Genomic DNA, 13,515 nt, shown 5'->3' on the forward strand with positions numbered 1-13,515 from the left:
CTGTACTTTCCCTATCCTGAAGTGGTAACAAACAGACACGGAAGCAAGTCCATACCAAAAAGTGTTTGTGGTTAAGTGCTCCGATAAAGTTAGGAACAGCCGATATAATGGGGCAAAAATAAAGAAGTCCTTACTTTAACCTGGAGGTTTTAGAAAGGCTCGTGTAGAATGTGTATTTCCCTTGAGGCTTGAAGTTGGACAAATTATTTTTAGGGGATGAGGAAGTACAGGAGGCAGATAAGGTCAGGACAGTCTGTGAACAAAGGCACAGAGGTGTGACACAGCAGGCCCTTTGGCTAACTGCCAAGTGTGGCATGGTGGGGTTTACAGAATACTGCGAGGGGGTGGGAACTGCTGAAGATGGCAGAGTTCATCAGAGAGGAACCCAAAGAAGGGTTTTTAAGCAGGCAGAATAACATGATCAGATTTGTTTTCAAAAAGATCACTCTGGCAAGCAGCACAAAAGCTGGATGGGAGGCCAGAATCCAAAGAACAGAGGAAGAGGGCCATTTAAATATGACCTATAATAAAAATAGACTCATTATACTAAACATTTTTAAATCCCTTCATCTTTTTCATAACCTGATTGTGTTTTATTCAGGAATTGGCCAACAGCAAAAGGAATTATTTTTAGTGTTTTAAATATTCATTGCTCCTAGTACCACCCAGCATTGTTTGTTCACAGTAAGAAAATCATTTAATGTAGCACAGCTAAAAGAGACTTACCCTCTCTGTTACTTTATCAACTTCTATATACATGAAGTTGAGATTTTGATCAAAATGTTGGTCTTTGAATACACCTTTCCGAATCATCTGGCAATAAAGCAAAACAAAACTTGGGTTTTGAACTATTATGAAACAGTCTGGCCTACTAACAATTTAATACGAAACAAGTCACAAATAATATTAATTTAGTCTCTCTAGGTTTGTCTCCTTGTTTAGGAATCTTAGAGTCCTTGCTCTGGAGAGTTTAACCCCTTTGAAAGAGCAAATAGAAATGCTGTGCCTGAAACTACTTAATATCATGAAATTCAGTTTTCCCAGGCAGTGACTTAAACCAATTATAATATCACATTGTGCTTTCATTATTCAAAATTGAGGATCAAACAAAGAAAATAATTTATACTTAGAAAGTAAAAGTATCACACATTTGGACCCTTTTCTCTTGGCAGTTTAAGAAACCCAATGACATTTCACAAATTATGTTCCAATGGTCCAAAGAGGATATAGGTGAGACCTCATTAAGACAAATACCAACATGGTTAATTTTTGTGTAACTTCTTCTAACCAAGCCCAACATAACAGAATTTGGACAGTACCTGAAAAATACAATGGCTTCTGACCCATACGTGGAAAAATCTGTAATCTCTCAGAAATTTAGCAAATAAGCTGAAATCATCAAAGTCTAACATATGGCCCTCAGGTTTATAAATGCCTCAAGTTTCTGCTTCATTTCTGAAATAACTGTTGTAGTTGAAGCATTAAGGGTGAATTTTAGGTTATAAAGATGTCAAGTTCAAGGGAGTTTTCTTGGTAACTTCCTTTCCCAAAGAACTTCCAATCTGAATAAACTGAAGGCCATCAAGTTCCTTTTCCAGTAGTCCCCCATCATTCTCTGACAACTGAGCCCTTCTTCACATCTGAACTAACCTGACCTGCATCTTTTTTCATTCCACCTCTCAAGCATGTTTGGTGCTGTTATCAATATACGGTGTGCTCCCAAGGCTGCTTCTCTGCCCATCATTAAAGGACAATAAACAAACAAGGGAAGAACAAAGATATGAAACAGTCATATATATACACATGTATGGTGCTGAACAAATTTATGCTCATCAATCTCTCTTCCTAAATTCCAATTCTACTCCAAACTCTAGGCCCCTACCCTCCTGCTTAAAAGAATAAGGAAAAGCAAAGAGACCCATTAGAGGGAAGAGGAAAATGGACTTATCTTGACAGCTCTTGGTTGATTAGAACCACTAACTTAAACAGCAGAAATGAAAACGAACTAAAGAATCACAGTAGCCATATACCTGCCTTTCTGAAATTGTTTTATAGACACTACTGAGGACTAAGTGCCAGCAATCCACTGGTCTACAATAAACTACTGCTAAGACCTCAAAAAACAAAAAGCAGCTCACACTAATGTCCTACCTTATTAGGCATCTTTCCTTTAAGATCCATGGCGAGCTTCAACATATGGTTATTGGTTTTGCCAGGAAACAAAATTTTTCCGGTGTAGAGTTCATATAAGGTACAACCCACAGACCACATGTCTATACCATAGTCATAGCTTTTCCCTATAACTGAAAACAAAATGGGAGTGTTAATACATGATGGTAAAAACAATCAACTACAATTTATTTTCATTAATGAGGGATTAATTTAGCTCGGCCTCCATAACTGCAATCTTAATACCTCACTTTGGCATTAGCTTTATGTTTTTTCCCCCACTAATTCTTAGTAGACTCTTAAACTTAAAAACCTTAAAAAATGAGAAAATGCAGAAGGGACTGAAGGGGGGTGTGGAAGAAAGTGTGTATTTCTTTTTTCATTTCACCTTTGGTGGAGGTGCTAACCAGCCTCAACCAAGGCAACAGGAAGAGAAAAAACAAAGGTCCCATATAATCCATAAATTTGATAATCAGACCTTGAGTAATCAAGAGCAGTCTTCTAAAGCCGAGGATTTTCCAGAACTGTTTTGCTACTCTTGCCAGACATGATCAAGACTCCTGTCACAACTACCACCATTCCACCTGAGGAGGATGAACTTGCTACGGTTCCCTTCCTCATGAATGACCTCGAGCAGCTGCTGAAGTGCGATGGAAAACAGTACTTAGACATTAAATATGCTGTTTCCACTGCATATGATGGCCCAGGTCAAAGAACAGCTGAAGAGACTTACTGATTTCAGGAGCACGATAAAATCTACTGACAAGATAAGGTGTTATGTCATTATCCGCAACATGTGAAGCCGACCCAAAATCGCAGAGCTTTAAAATAGTTTTTGATTCATTAACCTGCAAAACATTTTATCATGGAAGTTTAATTCATGCCAGAAAGAATTAAGACAAATAATCAGATAAAAAACAATGGGTTTTGAGAAGTTATTTCCAATACTGAAAACAAAGTTACCCATTTAAAAATTCCTTTTCTAATTATCTTAGAACTCAATTTCCTAATTATAAAAAATTAAGAGCTATCAAGTATTTGATTATAATTAGTTAAAAGAACTTTTTTCAGTGAGGAAATATGGAATAATACCAAGTACAATTTTAACCTATGCTACTTTGAAAAGGGAGGGGTAATAGAAAAATCTCATTGAAGCAAAGCATCTTCTAAAAATCCCCAGAATACCTGAATAAAGTCAAGTTACTAATTTAAAGGAACATGAACACGTTTATTAAGAAGGGATCACATTTAGATTCTAACTTTCAATTGACTGAGGTTAACTTTCAGTTGCCAGAAAATTATGATAGCAATGAAAGCAGAGGACGATTCAGATTAAATCTGGACAAAATCAGAGCAAAAACATTCTTCACCGGAAGCTGCTAGACCATCCCAAATTTAGCAATCACTTCAAGTCTAAAAAATACTAAATCCCTTAAATATAAAAAAGGTATTAGTCAAGAAAATGTTAAATATATTTGGCACAATATTTGATAAATATGAACTCTATATTAGTCATTTGTTTCTTTTTTCCTTTGTAAATACTTCAACATACACAGTAACAGTGACATCTGCTGAGAAAGGCTGGAGCTGCTCCCATGGCTGCTGCCACTCATGAGTCAGAAGCATGTTCAGGATTAACAAGTGAAGATAATTCATATTCCAGAGTCCCTTCCCCCCTTCAAAAGAGACACACACAAATTCCGAGTTGGGACTTGAACTTGGCCTATAGTTCCCACCCCAAAGAAACATAACACTTTAACATAAACACTTTCTACTGGGATATCCAAGTCTGGTCAGTGTTACAGATTGGTCCATTACAGTTGATATCCACAGAATTAAGCTAATAATGGAAATGATTATTTTTAACTGCCATATCCGTAACCATTCTCTTCATCTGGGGTCTCAGGAAGATAGGGATATTCCAATGGAAAAGTACTTGTGAAGCTTTTTAAAAAGTATAAACTGCATTCAGCTACTTAATTAGCGAAGCAGTTTAAAACCCAGAGAAACCTCAGGACAATTTTAAAATTAGAATCTACCAGTTCCACTGACAGGAGTTCCACTCTTGGGCTGGCTAACATGCCTTAAATGATAGCAGGGGAGCCACACTTATGTGCATTTCAGTTTGGCTACATAATTTCTATCCTCTCACAAGGAATGTGGTACTCCTACCACACTGATGGTTGAAATCCTGGGCTAGAAGTTTTGGATTTTCATTCACAAACAGCTCCCTGTGATCTCTGAGGTTTATTTCCTCCTTTCTTGGGAAGGAGAGACAACATTCAGTGTCTGAAGTCCATGTGAAAACCTTATGAGAGTAGCATTAACGCAAAGAAAATGAAGTTTTAAAAATAAGAGCTCCTGAATACTGGCAAAGGTCTTATTCTTTAACTTCTATGGTGGTTAAACAGATTTTCAATGCACAGTTACCTTTAGGTTTTATAGATCTTACACATTCTTTGATATGAATGGTATATTTCACAATTTAAAGAAAATTGAGGTAAAAACTAACTATGAAGTTGACTAGGCAAGTCTACAATTCATTGATTTCACTGTAATTACTCCGCTCTTCTAACCCCAAATTATACTGGATATGCAATACATTGTAAAGTCAGACAAAACATGCTAAGATGGAATGTCTCATTATTTATGTGCTAGTCTGGAAGAAAATATTTTAAGATATTAAAAAAGCAAAAGAAGAATCTGAACTAACAGGTAAGTTACTGACAAGGGATCCTTAAACTTTGATGGGATCGTAATCTTTTAAAAGTGTAGAACATGTTACTAGCAGACAAGTTAGGAATTCCTCAAGTTGTGAACATACCGCAACTCTGAACATCTGAGAACAGGAGTGAAGAAATGGGGCCAGGGAGGGAAGAGGTATGTGTGCATTCATCATTCCCCTATAAGGATATATTACTTTTAAATTTCAAAAACATGTACTCTGTGAAAGCTGCATCTTATACCAGAAGTCCTTAGGAGATAAAGACTGAAAGGGACACCTTTCAGTGTAATCACAACTGAGTTACTGTGTTTGGACCCCCTCCTGGGCACCTACAGACAAACTGTAGATTTAAGAGATAATTCTCCTTAAGTGTCTCTAACCCTGTCAGACCACAGAGAACAAAGAGTTGTGAACATTCCTAATTTCAAACAACACATATGCATCTTTTATTTCTTTTTCTTTTTAGATACCAGAAGAAACCCACCATTACTCCACTAAAGCACTCCTGAGATTTATGTGTACTCTAAATCCATCAATCAAAAGGAAAAAATTGGGGACAATAGCCTATTTCCTTTCTTTACACTTTACTATGAAATTTCACGGACCACCTTCCATAAAAGTAAACCCTGGTTAAGTCCTTTGTAATGGGTAATTAATATACTGAGTTGTTCTTCTAAGACATCGTTTCTAGAATAATACAGTGGTAATCACATCATTGGCAAGAAACTTTACGGATGTACAAGGCAACCTGACTGATGGACTTACCAGGATATTGTCTGGCTTGATATCTGCATGTAGGATATTGCATCTTTTAAGGAGTTTTAATGCCAAGAACAGCTGCTGACTATAGGATCTCACGGCTTTAATATGAAGACCAACATCTTTACCATATTTTTTTAACACCTCTCGTAAATTCATACTTTTAGGAGAGAAAAGCAACAACACAAAATTAGGGGTTACAATGCAAAATGGAAATAAAAAAGGCAAAATCATGTCCAAGCATAAAGTAAAATCAAATCTGCAATCTGTATTATAATGAAAGTACCTGTTCAAGAACCTCCTCAGATGTTTAATAAATTATTCTACATTGAAATGAGAGCACATGAATCTGTGTGTATATAACACAACTTTCCAGTAAAACTCAATTTTCAAAAATAGAAGGGAAGACATACAATGGTAAAATTCCTATTGATTTCAGAATGGTTTACATCTGAAAGCCCAAAACTAAAGCCATACTTTTGACAATCAAAATTGTATTTTCCTACTCCACTATTTCCATTTCTTTTTATCATGGTGTAAAAGTATTGAACTTTCGGAGAACCTCTGTTGCGCTGATGGCTACAGGAGATTAGAGTTTGGCACACGGTATGCAGTCAATTAGTGTTTATACATTAACTATTGTCAAGAAACTAGTTCTTAACCAAAAGTAAAAGATAAACCCAGAGCTAACTGGAAAAATAAAACACACAGAAAATTTGTCATCGCACTTATGTAAGTGTTTAGTAATGTACAGATTTGACAGCTTACCTCAGAGGCTCAAATACGAGACAGAGATGCTGCTTGTGATAAAAGTGTCTGAAGAGTCGCAAACAATGAAATTTGTCATCAGGATCAGCATCATTAAGTTTTTTCAAGAATTCTAGTTCTTTTAAGCCAGTTTTTTGCCTGAAAAGTAAAAGAAAATCAAAACTGAACACAATACAGATTAAAAAAAAAATCAAACAATATTTAACTAGTTCCAGTCTGATGTATTACAGGTGATAAACAGTTTGGAATTTTTTTTAAATACTAATAAATCTACTGAGGACTGACAAGTCTGTATATCATTAATGCAATAATTTATACGGAGCCAAATATTGTTCTCATGCAGTTAATTTCCACAATTAACAGAAACACTAAGAAACAAACCCACATTGCTTGAAGGGAATTCAATCTTGCACATATTTTATCTCAAAAACATCTTGATGTAAATGTTATTTTAACAAAAACAGAACCACCCTGTACAAGTTCTGGTGTAAGAGTCTAATAATGGATGTCTTACCAAGTATTAAATATTTGGTTTTCCTCTAAAATTCTAGTTACAATTTAATGGACTATTACTCGACAGTCAAAAAGAATGAAATCTTGCCATCTGCAACAACATGGATGGAACGAGAGTGCATTATGCTAAGCAAAATTAGCCAGAGAAAGACAAATATCATGATTTCACTCATATGTAGAATTTAAAATACACAACAGATAAAACATAAGGAAAGGGAAGCAAAAATAATGGGGGTGCCTGGGTGGCTCAGTCGGTTAAGCAGCTGAATTCGGCTCAGGTCATGATCTCGCGGTCCGTGAGTTCGAGCCCCGCGTCGGGCTCTGTGCTGACAGCTCAGAGCCTGGAGCCTGTTTCAGATTCTGTGTCTCCCTCTCTCTGACCCTCCCCCGTTCATGCTCTGTCTCTCTGTCTCAAAAATAAATAAATGTTAAAAAAAATGTAAAAATAGGGAGGGGGACAAAACTTAGAAGATCTAAATGTAGAGAACAAACTGAGGGTTGCTGGAAGGGTTGTGGGTGGGGGGAGGGGCTAAATGGGTGATGGGCATTAAGGAGGACAGACACCTGTTGGGATAGCCACTGGGTGTTGTATGTAGGGGATGAAATCACTAGATTTTACTCCTGAAATCATTATTGCACTATATGCTAACTAACTTGGATGTAAATTAAAAAATAAAAATAATGGCAAGTTGACTTTAACATCAACTCAGTGTGTGGTTATGGATTGTACTTATTAGAACATATGGGGGCACCTGGGTGGCGCAGTCGGTTAAGCGTCCGACTTCAGCCAGGTCACGATCTCGCGGTCCGTGAGTTCGAGCCCCGCGTCGGGCTCTGGGCTGATGGCTCAGAGCCTGGAGCCTGTTTCCGATTCTGTGTCTCCCTCTCTCTCTGCCCCTCCCCCGTTCATGCTCTCTCTCTGTCCCAAAAATAAATAAACGTTGAAAAAAAAATTAAAAAAAAAAAGAACATATGGATATGGCAATTACCTCTACTGTATAAAAGAAAAAGGGCATCAGATTCAATACCATCATTCTGTCATTTTAGAACTGCAATACTTTTATAGACTGTTACACTTTTTAAAAATCTTCATGTGTGAATACCTGTGTTTTTAGGTTTCATTACATATGTCTTCTGAACTTACATGAGCTCATTGTTTCTGATGATTTTTACAGCCACTTCTTGGTTTGCTCTTGCATTATCTCTGGCTCGTACAACGTTACTGAATACACCCTGGCCAGTGTAGCCATACACATTGTAACGCTTATCTAGGACTTCACCTATGTTCACGCCTAGAAAAGTAAATTAAGAAATGGGAATTTTGAAAACAATAAATACTTAAGAAAACTCTGAGATACACATAATAAAAAGAAACACAGTGCAGTCACTTAAAAAAATGTGTCAAATCTCTACTGTGTGTTTGGTGTCCTAGGCACCAGGGAGAATCAAAGCCAAGCCTCCATCATTCATCACTCTTTCATAATGTGGTTCAAGCTGCATGCCCACTTCCTATCCACTGCTGAGGATTTCAACACTGAGTAGGGAAGAAATGTGCTCACTGAAGTGTTTCCAACTGTAGTCCTGCAGGACAAATACTGCATGACTGGCATCCCAAGCTCCTTGTATGTCGTTTGTCTTGGTTTTCAGATCAAGACGAGCAAGTGACGTTCCCCCTTCCTCCTGGAGGCTTATCTCATGGCTGAAAACAACTTTGAATAGATTTAAGTTGCACATCAAGTTTTTACCTCACTTCTATTCATGAAGCTCGTGGGCTGCTTACTAGATTACAACATGGGTTCATGCAGCTATCCGATGTGCCATACTTTGTAAGTGCTGGCACTGTGATGGGACTCTCAAGAGTTCTCCAACGTGTGACTGAATCAAGCAACAGAATTCTATAAAATATTTTAGAAGACTAAAATTAATCAGAACCGTGAACTTACGGTAATAGCCTTCTGCATCTGTCCAGTTATCCCTGAGGTTGGGATTCTCTTTGAAATCTTTCCCAATACCAGCAGCCCGAAGACGAGCACTCTGAAATGAAATGAAGGAGGCAACAAGAGAGCCATTTACCTACTAATCAGGCAGACATTTAAAACACTTCCTTTAAAACAAAAATGGGCAAAACAAGCTATAATTCAATAAAAACATCTTATGCCAAATTAAGTAAACTCTTACCATCACCTGGAAACATGAGTAACAAAGTCTCTTGTATCACAATAACGCTCGGGAAAAAAGTTAAAGTATCTTCAAGAAATCTTAGGAATATGACTAGGGCATTATAAATGAAAAAGACTCAAAACCAGGTCTGGTTTTTGATAGCTATTAATAGACAAAGGGGGACAAAAATTACAGATGGGCACTCAGTTAACAATAGGTATCCAACACTCTCTTCTACCAATTCCACATTTCTTATACTGCCTTGTCCACTTGCCACCCCTTGGCTCCTCTTCCCCCATATGCATGAAAGGTCACTGGCTGTACTAACAGTTTGTGTGGGAAATTAAGAATATTACAAACCACTGTCCATGATACCCAGAAGGCCCCTGTCACCCAAGCAAATGATGGGCACTGATACTTTCACTGGCTCAATCATCATTTCATCATTCCTTAACCTAGCATTATTTAGTATTTCTGTTTAAAATACAGACATAGACACATGGGCCCATGATCAAGGTCTTCCAGGTCCTAGAAACAGACTGCTTAATCCTACTCCATTTTTAATTTCCCCTTTTTATGTTTATCCCCCTACTTCCTCTTCTTGCCAAAGCCTCCTTATTTCTCATATTCTCTTGAATTTATAATGAAAAAATCCCATACTTTTGAGTATGTTTTTAAGACTTTTTCAAGAAAAGAAACTGGAAACATGGCTAAAAAGCCAAAATTTCTTAATCCCCTGCCTTAGAATAACACTCAGAACTCTTTAATGACTTTATTAGGACCCAAATCCTAACTTTTCAATCACCAATAATATCAAAGCCCAAAGTGGACTCTGCTCTAATACCAGCTTGGAAATTATTGGTATCATTTTGTCTCAGCTAACTATGCGCCACACACACACACACACACACACACACACACACTTTTAAATCCAAGAAAATGTTGCTTGAGAAAAATAACTACACATTTAAGTCATTTGGTGTTTAACTTTTCTGAACCTCCCAAACTGTTCTGCTATGCTTGTTTTTAAAATATTGACCTAATTTCAGACTTCGAGAAATGTTGCAACATTAGTACAGAGTTTCCAGATAACCTTCACTCAGACTGTCCAAATGTTAGCATATATTTATCTATTATTCTCTCTATATACATATACAACGCTTATATATTTCATTTAAAGTTACGTAAGTAAAATTACTTACATCAAAATAGGCAGCAAACATATCATCAGATTCGGTAAACATATCAGGTGCCAACAGCTTCTTCTGAGATGAACCTAAATGGAAATGAACAGTAATATTTGAAAAATGAAGGGATACAAATTAAAACACAAATCAGTCATCAATGTAAAATCACTAACAATTCAAACTTTCTTTCATCTTGCACGAGTTTTTCATTAATACCTGTCCAAAAGTTACTTTAACACTTAACATATATAAGGCCATCCATTCTTTACTAAAAAGATTCATTTCAGAAAGTTGAAACATCTAATTATCAGTACTTTCTCCAATGTTAGTTAAATTAATATGCTAATAGGTAAATAATGATTATGTGTTAAAATCAAAGTTCCTCTTCAAAAAATTCTATTTCTAGGAGTGCCTGGGTGGCACAGTCACTTAAGCTTCCAAACTTCAGTTCAGGTTATGACCTCGTGGTTTGTGAGTTCTCGCTCTGTATTGGTATCTGTCAGCTGGCTTCAGATCCTTGGTCTCACTCTCTCTCTGCCCCTCCCCTGCTTGTACTTTCCCCTCTCCCAAAAATAAACTTTAAAAAAAATAAATAAATTCTAGGGGCGGCTGGGTAGCTCAGTCAGTTGAGCAACCGACTCTTGATTTCAGCTGAGGTCACGATCTCACAGTTTCAAGTGTTTGAGTCCTGTGTCTTGCTCTGCGCTGCTGGTGTGGAGCCTGCTTGGAATTATCTGTCTCGCCAATGTTACCCTCCCACCCCCACTCATGCACATGTTCTCTCTCTCTCTCAAAAAAACCAAAAAACAAAAAACAAAAAACCCAACAAGAACCCCCACAAAAACAAGCCCTGATAAACAAGAACTCAGACATTACTTGGGAGAGGCAAAACTGTGTAAGCCTTACAGCATAAAATTTGGAAACACAGCACAACCGTACTCTTTAGACCCAGCAACTCCACTTCTACAAAATCATCTCAAAGACAGAGTGGTACACATTAAAAAAATGACAATGCACAATCGCATTATAATGGTCCAATAAATACTCAACAACTGGAGATAACCCAAACATCTACCATTAGAAGACAATGAATAAACTTTTGCACATTCATTACAATGGAATAGTACACAGCTATAAAAAGGAATGAAGATTTTTTTCACATCAAGGAGTGTATATATCTTTGTGTGTACTTGTATACATAGGATACAGATACACATATGAAGGACCATTTTAATAATAAAACAAAATTCCTAAAAATCACAAGCAAAAGAAAAAAAATAAACCTAAATCTATTAAATGAGTGGTATACCCACACAAAGAAGTATTTCAAATGATTTTACACTTTGGAATGTATCCCAAGGATAAAAAGAATATTGATCATACTGATAACTATGTAAATAAAAGCTTCAAAATAACCCAAATAATGTTATTAGGAGTCAAGTTTTTCACTAAAATACAAATATAAAATTAAAGAACTTAATAAAAACCTTATAGAAGTACGAATTTGAATTGGCACTTTTTTAGTATGAACCTCCCCCTTCCAAAAAGGTATGTATGTCCTAGCTTTGTCCACTGAAAAGTCCCATGAATAACGGGGCACCCCTACATGCCCTGTGGCCTCTGAATGGAATTTCCTATTAAATGGCACCAGTGTTCCTTAGATCAACAGCTGTTTCTGTTCTGGGACAAGATACCCATAAGGTGAGCCCGTGAAATCTCACACTGTGGTAAAACTAATTTTGCAAACTACAGTGAAGCAAATTTGGCCCCTTATTTTCATATGGTCCATTTTTATGTTTTCAAAGATTTTGGGGAAAAACATGAGAATACTTTGTGACGTTTGAAAATTATTGAAAATTTAAATTTTGGTGTCCACACAGGTTTTTTTGGGGGGAACACAGCTGCTTCTGCTCTACAACAGAGAGTCCAGTAGTTGGAACAGAGAAAAAAAGTCTAAATTATGAAAACCTAAAATATTCTCTACCTGACCGTTTACAGTTTGCCAACCCCTGTCCTAGAAAGAATAATATTAATAAGTATATATTACCAATCAATCCTGTAGGGTGTGGGTCAAAAAGACATTAGAAACCAACTTAAAAAGGCTCCTCCCCACCTCAGTTGGAAAGAGAATTTAAGTATATGATACGAAATCATGAAAACATGACAAAAACTACCAAAATTTCACTGGTTATCTCTGGAGGTTGCTAATGTACCAAACTCTATCTATGCTAAAAATTCGTCAATAAAAGAAAATAATGAAGAATTTATCCCAACTCTCCTGTACAAACTATGTTTCACGGTAACCAAAGAATGGAAACCTTTTCTTTTATGGAATTACAGGTAGTAATTCAAAAGGAATTATAATTTAAGAATCACCACTTTGGAGTGTGTCCACACCCCCCCACCCCTGCCCCTCATGAAAGAATGGATCTGAGTAATGATCACCAATGGCTACTAAAACTGCTAGGTGAACAGCTGAAGGTAAGCTTCATATTGGACAGCTATGGATCTTCCTATCTGAACACACAATCTCAAGGTCAATAAAAACAGGACAAGCACACACTACACACCACCTGATGTGATGCAAGTGCACACCACTACTTATGAAGTATTCTTGCCAAAGAAGTTAACTTAAATCTATTCAAGTCTCCAACATGTAGTGTTCAAGAAACACTGAAGATAGAGGAAATATGATAAATTGGCACAAGAATGTGGTAAAATCAGAGTGCAAAGAAAAGTTTATAGGACACATGGCCCCAGTATCTTCACAAGTAAATGGAAAAGGGGGAGGAGGAAAGGATGAGAATATTAAAGACTCTGAGACATTGAGAGAGATATAGGCATCTTATGTGGATTCTGATTCAAACCAGCCAACTGTAATTAGATATTAGATATTTAAAAGCGATCAATTTTTTAAGTAATATTTTTTTAAAAAAAGTTCTTATGAGGGCGCCTGGGTGGCTTGGTCGGTTAAGTGTCCGACTTCGGCTCGGGTCATGATCTCACGGTCCGCGAGTTCGAGCCCCACGTCAGGCTCTGTGCTGACAGCTCAGAGCCTGGAGCCTGTTTCGGATTCTGTGTCTCCCTCTCTCTCTGCCCCTCCCCTGTTCATGCTCTGTCTCTGTCTCAAAAATAAATAAACGTTAAAAAAAAAAAAAAGTTCTTATCTAGCAGAGATACAAAATGAAGTATTTATAGACAAAATGAAATCATGGCTGGGATCTGCTTTAGAAT

At 37.0% G+C, this 13,515-nt stretch overlaps 2 protein-coding genes across 22 annotated transcripts in view; one reads left to right on the forward strand and one right to left on the reverse strand.

Moving 5' to 3' along the window:
* Positions 1-5,995, forward strand: part of FAM217A (family with sequence similarity 217 member A) — a 30,753-nt gene extending 24,758 nt beyond the window's left edge. For all 4 annotated transcript variants that reach the window (XM_045057175.1, XM_045057178.1, XM_045057179.1 and 1 more), the window contains one exon: positions 5,361-5,995. In XM_045057175.1, the coding sequence (XP_044913110.1) occupies positions 5,361-5,392 (32 nt within the window). In that variant the 3' untranslated portion in view covers positions 5,393-5,995. The remainder of the gene's footprint in view (positions 1-5,360) is intronic.
* PRPF4B (pre-mRNA processing factor 4B) overlaps positions 1-13,515 on the reverse strand; it is a 36,764-nt gene that overhangs the window by 4,991 nt on the left and 18,258 nt on the right. For 14 of the 18 annotated variants that reach the window (XM_045057172.1, XR_006597600.1, XR_006597590.1 and 11 more), the window contains exons 7-14: positions 10,297-10,370; positions 8,878-8,968; positions 8,079-8,226; positions 6,422-6,559; positions 5,660-5,813; positions 2,903-3,017; positions 2,152-2,303; positions 727-813 (exon numbers count right to left, since the gene is read on the reverse strand). In XM_045057172.1, coding sequence (XP_044913107.1) covers positions 727-813; positions 2,152-2,303; positions 2,903-3,017; positions 5,660-5,813; positions 6,422-6,559; positions 8,079-8,226; positions 8,878-8,968; positions 10,297-10,370 — 959 coding nt within the window. The other 4 variants (XM_045057173.1, XR_006597602.1, XM_045057174.1 and 1 more) reach the window with 4 other exon arrangements.

This window comes from Felis catus, chromosome B2 (assembly GCF_018350175.1).
Source record: "Felis catus isolate Fca126 chromosome B2, F.catus_Fca126_mat1.0, whole genome shotgun sequence".
Lineage (NCBI taxonomy): Eukaryota > Metazoa > Chordata > Mammalia > Carnivora > Felidae > Felis > Felis catus.